Source organism: Echinops telfairi, unplaced genomic scaffold (genome assembly GCF_000313985.2).
Source record: "Echinops telfairi isolate 266 unplaced genomic scaffold, ASM31398v2 ScPeMD7_6;HRSCAF=24_1, whole genome shotgun sequence".
NCBI lineage: Eukaryota > Metazoa > Chordata > Mammalia > Afrosoricida > Tenrecidae > Echinops > Echinops telfairi.
In genome coordinates, this window is record NW_022103903.1 from 20,024,863 (window position 1) to 20,030,676 (window position 5,814).

Consider the following 5,814-nt stretch of genomic DNA (forward strand, 5'->3'; position numbering starts at 1 on the left):
TAAGAAAACAAAATATTTTAAATGGTGCAGTGTTACTGTAGTTTGGGAAAAACTAACATCTTGCACCTACAGCCTGAAGAATATTCTTTCGCTTCTTTTTTATCATGTTCTTACCAACCCTTCAAGGTCAATTTCAGATGCTAATTTATCAACAAACTTTGCCCTAATTCCTAGTTAAACACGATTTTTGACTCTTCAGAATGCCCATCATATTCAGATAAGTGTGTTGAGGCCTTTATGGTTGACAATGGTGTGTTAAAACTTCTGTAGATAAAGAATGTATTTTAATCAGTCTTTTTGGATTTCCCATAGAAACAAGCATGAGGAATCATGAGTGGTTTTGAAGCTAAGGAATCCATTATGTTATTTAGCCTATGAACAAGTTTAGTTAGGGAAGTTTTCACAAATCACAGTGGCTGAGAGAGTTTGTAAAGTTACCCCTTATTTTATCTTACCATTTTCTCTACTCATGTTGGTTCTTTAATCATCACTGGTGGATTTGGTAGTTGCTGATCTCAGCTGCATGGAATTTTAATCAGCTTGCTTTGGGAAGGAGGCTGGCGGACAGCCTGTTAGCATTTAAGAAGAATCCCCTTTCTTTAACAAGTTGCACCCTTTCTACCCAGATTTCCATAAATCCAGATGGAAGGCCATAGGTACCTCTCTGAAGAAATTCAGACTGCTCTGAACCGTGTGGCATCTTATGAACTCCATGTCAGTGATGCTTATTTATCCATGGTAAGTATAGATTCTTAGGCTACTGTGAGGGAAGTTTGAACTCAAACCTAGGTGATGTTAATGTCAGATTATACAGAAAGTAAGCATAGACTTACTTGTGCTTACTTAGTAATAATTAATGAATGGTTTCACAAACCTTGCTGGTGGCTATGATATTGCTGTTCTGTGGGTTATCATAGGGGAAATCATAGTTCTCTCTAGAGAATTCCTGAAACAATAAGGATATCAAACACTGATGGAGACATAGTAAACAATTTTACACACATATGCTTCTTACAATTAATGCAGATTTTGAAGATTGATGAAATAGACTGAATTAAAATATTAATTTATGTTAGACTTTCGTTGTGTGTCTATGCAATTACTAGATTTAAGGGCTATCATATGGGACTGACAAATCTGACCTTTTAGAGGGCATCATTCCCAAAAGCTGGACATCAGCATTTTGGAATCTGGGTGGCTGCCCTTGAAGGTAACCTACATTCAGGGAGACAGCTTGACCTTTGCAAAGTTGAAAGACAAAGCACACAAGACTGGCCAAAAAGGCACATGCCTCTTTCTGGGCAACAAAGTTTATGTGAGATTTTTGCTTCAATATCTGCTCCTTTCACCTCCAGTCTTCCTCTACTCTCACCTGCACCCTAGGCCTGTTATTACAATGAGGAGATGGGAATACCTCCTTTTGCCACATTTTTCAGGGAGCAGGCTGATGAGAAGAGGGAACACGCAAAGCAGTTCCTAAGACGCCTAAGAAAGCATGGCGGTATTGTCTGCCTTCCAATTATTAAGGTAATTATGTAATTTTGTTAGGATGACTTCATGGGGTCTTACCAGGATGTAAAGAACTAAGTTACTCATTGATACCTAACTTGTTAGCTCACTATGTTCCTCTATAGAGTTCTTAGCAACTGTTTTTGAGAGTAAGCAGGTGTCTCCTTTGCAGCTCCTTAGCACATTATTCTAGCCACTGAATGCTTATTTGCCTTTGCTAAATTAGTGCAACACAAAATAAGGTCTCTGAAGCAGCAGGATCTGCACCACCTGGGAGCTTCTGAGATATGCACATTCATGGCGCCTATCCCAGAACCGCTGAACCACATTTTCTGGGGGGTGGAGTCCAAGGGTCTGTGTCTAACAAGCTCTCCAGATGATTTTAATTCCCTGTATAATTTGAGCAGCATTACTCTAAAGCAGTGCCTCTCAACCTTCCTAATGCCATAACCCTTTCATACAGTTCCTTATGTTGTGGTGACCCCCAACCATAAAATTATTTTCATTTCTACTTCATAACTTTAATTTTGCTACTGTTATGAATCATAATGTAAATATCCGATGCAGGATATATTTTCATTGTTACAAATTGAACATAATTAAAGCACAGTGATTAATCATAAAACATTATTTAATTATATATTGTGAAATATTGATTTCTAATTACAAATAAGTGCAATTTTTGCCTTAAAGCATGGGGTAGCATGGGTAACAGTCTTCATGCCGGGTACTCATAGGTGGGCATATCTGCTTGTGGGCAGACCCGCCTGGAGACCGATAGAGGAGCAGTGTCTCAGTTTCTAAGACCATTGGAAATGGTCTTAGGCAACCCCTGTGAAAGGGTCGTTCTACCCCAAAGGGGTCGCTACCCACAGGGTTGAGAACAGCAGCTGTAAAGGCTTATTTCTAGAACTATTAGCATACTATTTTAAATCTTTACTTTAGTTCAGGTACACACTTAGGAGTTTCACATAGCTGTCTCTTTAATATAGAAGGACAAGCTTGCTCACTCCAAAAAAAAAAAAAAAAGAAGTGTTGCATCCAGGACCTTCCCATCTAAAAAGAGAAGTGAATGTCTGGAAACTAATAGTGAACAATCATAATGGAATTCCAAAGCCAAAGGAGTAATTGTACGAGTGGTGCCCATTCTGTGGAGCCCATTAAAGTCACCAAGCTAATTTGCACATATGCTAAGAGTAAAGTCAATTAAGTATCCAGAAAGTTACCATGTTCTTGCTTCTACTGCTCTAGCTCTCATAGACTAGATCTTGCTGGATGTTGCTCCCTCAACCGGTGGTGTGGCCACATCGACTAAATCAGTGACTCGGGTTGAAAACCACATGAGTATTTAAGGATATTCATTCCTTCATTACTAGAAAACTTGTAAGCCATTGGCCTATACCAATCTGATCCTGTTACCCTAGATAAGAAATAGGATGTGAATTACAAAGGTGTGTCTGAGATCCGAAATTGAGTTTCTATTCTCTCCCATAGAGGCCTGATATAGACAACTGGAGAAGTGGCATACAAGCCCTCAAGTCTGCTCTGCAGTTGGAGAGCATGCTAAGCCAGGCCCTGCAAATCTTGAAGTTCCTGGTTAGTGGGAAAAGGGAAATCACTTGGAGACCTTATTAAAACAAACTGTTGGGCCTCAGCTCCAGTGTGTCTGGTGCAGTAGATGTAGAATGGGCTCCAAAAACTCCACTTCTAACAAGTCCCCAAGTGATGTTTTTGCTGTTCGCTGAGACCACATTTTTGGCATCTCTGCCCTATACTGTCCCTGCAAAGGTGGATGTTAATGGTGGCCTGTTATCCTACAATCTTCCCTACATCCTTTTGTGCACTGGTAACTCTTTTCTCACCAATGCCCCAGCTTCTTAGGAAGTCAAAGAGAAGAAAATATCCTACTACAAGAGCTACCAACACTGTGTGCATACTAGACGCACTGAGAACCTTTGAAGAGGTACTAATGCCTAAGCCTTATACCAAACCACTTAAATCTAAATCTTTTGGAGTGTGGTCTGAGCAGCTCATCAAAATCTCAATGTGATTCAAATAAGCAGCATTGAAACTAGACTTTGGTTCATTCTACTTCAATCCTCTGCTAAGAATTTTTATCTTCATTCCAGATATACAGAATCAGAATCTACATTTTTATAAGAATCACTTACATAGGAATCACCAAAAGGATCTATCTACAAGATTTACCTGGGTATCTTGTTAAAATATAGATTCTGCTTTAGTATAGTTGGGATGGAAATACGAATTCTCAATAGGAAAGGGTGATCATAGAATGAAACAGTTCAAAGTCCTACTTGAAAGCTATTGAAAGAGTAGCTTGTAACTTAATATGTACTTTTGATGAGATGTCCCAACATTCATATGCAGGCAGACCCTGGATTACAAGATTACAAGCACCTGTTTTATGAACACCTCCTATTAGCCCATGTGAGTGTTAAGGTTTGGAATGAGTAAATCAGTCCTTACTTGCAACAAATGGTTTATCACAATCCCGTTCACTTGCTGCACATACAGCTTTTTAAATAGGTTGAAAGGCTTTGTGCCTTTTCTTTCACTAAAGTAAGGCTAAATAAAAACAGCATGCCTCTAACTCACCTACAAGTTCTATTTAAAGAGGCGAAGACACAGTTATGAAGACACAGTTGTTCATAACCCAGAGACAGTATATTGTAACTGTACATTTGGATACCTGTGCCTCCCTGGAGTTCTTGACTATCTCAGATCAGTACATACTTCTGAACTTCAATGTGTATATGAATCACCTAGTCTTTTAAAATTCATGTTCCGATTTAGAAAGTTTGGAGTAGGACCTGACATTGTATATTTCTGGTATTCCTTCATGACTTCTGATCCCTGGCCTATAACTTTATTAGTGAGTTCTTAGATAACCTCTCACTTGTCCTTAAATATGTGTGTCTGTTTTGTTTTTTGGGTTTTGTTTTTTTTTTTTGTAGCTCTCGGACTTCGTGGGAGAGTTTTGGAAAAACAAGAGAAGAACACAGAGTATTTGCAGTACCAGCTCATCTATCAGGAGGAATTAGAGGAGCTGGTTCAGCAGGAAGACACATTTTTAAAGTCTGACATACGGTTTGATGAATAATTTTGCACTTCCAATCATGGTGGGAAGTTTGGTATTCAAAGACCTAATGTTCTCCAATTGCCAAAAGACTATTTTCCCCTTTACCTATGACCCTATCTGCACTGCTTTACATGCAAATAAATATGATTCACGCTATGATTATGTGCAAAGAAAACACCAATGGAGTCCAAGAGGAGTTAGTTTCACCAATGTGGAATCAGTGAGGCTTCCAGGGTGGATAGGGGTGCATTCGGCCCTAAAAAAGGCCTTTTCCATCCTTCCCCAACATCTAAATGGCAGAGTCAGGATTTCGTAAGCACTGCTAGTTCCGGAGGATCTTAAGCAGGGGAAATTCACCTCTCATTGATGCCCTTGTACAAGCATATATTAAGCTTATAGCACATTATAGAGGTTCTTCAAAGTTAAGCTTGTTGGGGGTTACCTGAAAGGAACAGTGGATGGACAGCTGCTTGCCCGTGCACTTTCACAGGCAGTGTTAGGCTCAGGGAGCAGGAGCTATTGGGTCAACTAGGAGCTATTGATGTATTTTCTTTCAAGAGGAAAAAAAATGATCATGCAAACTTGCATCAGATCCTGCCAGGCCTTTCATGACTCACTATAGTTGTTAGCTGTCACTGAGTCCACTTTGACACCCTGAGACTTTATATTGAGCAGAAAACATTGCGTGGCCCTGCATCATCCTCAGAATCACCATCATATTTGAGTCAATTATTGTGACTCTTGTGCTGATCAATTTCTTTCACCAAACATGATGCCTTCCTTTAGCAATTGATCATTCCTGATGGCATATCCAAATTAAGGTAGTCACAGATATTCTGCTGTAATCCATAAGGTTTTAATTGATAATTAAATTTAATTGATAATAAAAGGTTTACAAGTTTCTCACGAGGCTTCTTCCTATACTGTCTTTGTCAAGTAACTATACTGAAACATATCCATCATGGATGACTCTGTTGGCATTCAAAATGCTGATGGCATTGATTCCAGCCACCCAGAAAGCCACCCCAGTATACCACGCTGACAGGTGATGGCATGTGGGTGATATTGTGTGGGAAGAACAGAAGGTTCTTTAGCATTGTGTCTGGCTCCAGTAGTTCCAGTAAAGAAAGCAGATAAACAATGGCAAGCAGGTTGGAGATTCAAGATTTGAGGGCACTTCATGGTAATATCAAGATTTTCTGTTG

General features: G+C 39.4%; 1 protein-coding gene across 1 annotated transcript; it reads left to right on the forward strand.

The window, feature by feature from the left end:
* Positions 1–649: 649 nt before the first annotated feature.
* LOC123521243 (ferritin, heavy subunit-like) lies at positions 650–4,765 on the forward strand. The gene is made up of 3 exons (XM_045286221.1): positions 650–738; positions 1,384–1,527; positions 4,485–4,765. The coding sequence occupies exons 1-3, from the start codon at positions 736–738 to the stop codon at positions 4,569–4,571; spliced, it is 234 nt and encodes a 77-aa protein (XP_045142156.1). The 5' UTR covers positions 650–735; the 3' UTR covers positions 4,572–4,765.
* Positions 4,766–5,814: the final 1,049 nt, after the last annotated feature.

Bases quoted from the DNA above. Each gene is read 5' to 3' on its own strand.
- LOC123521243 (XM_045286221.1), top strand. The intron at 1,528-4,484 runs GTAATTATGTAA...TTTTTTTTGTAG, and splicing joins TCTGCCTTCCAATTATTAAG to CTCTCGGACTTCGTGGGAGA.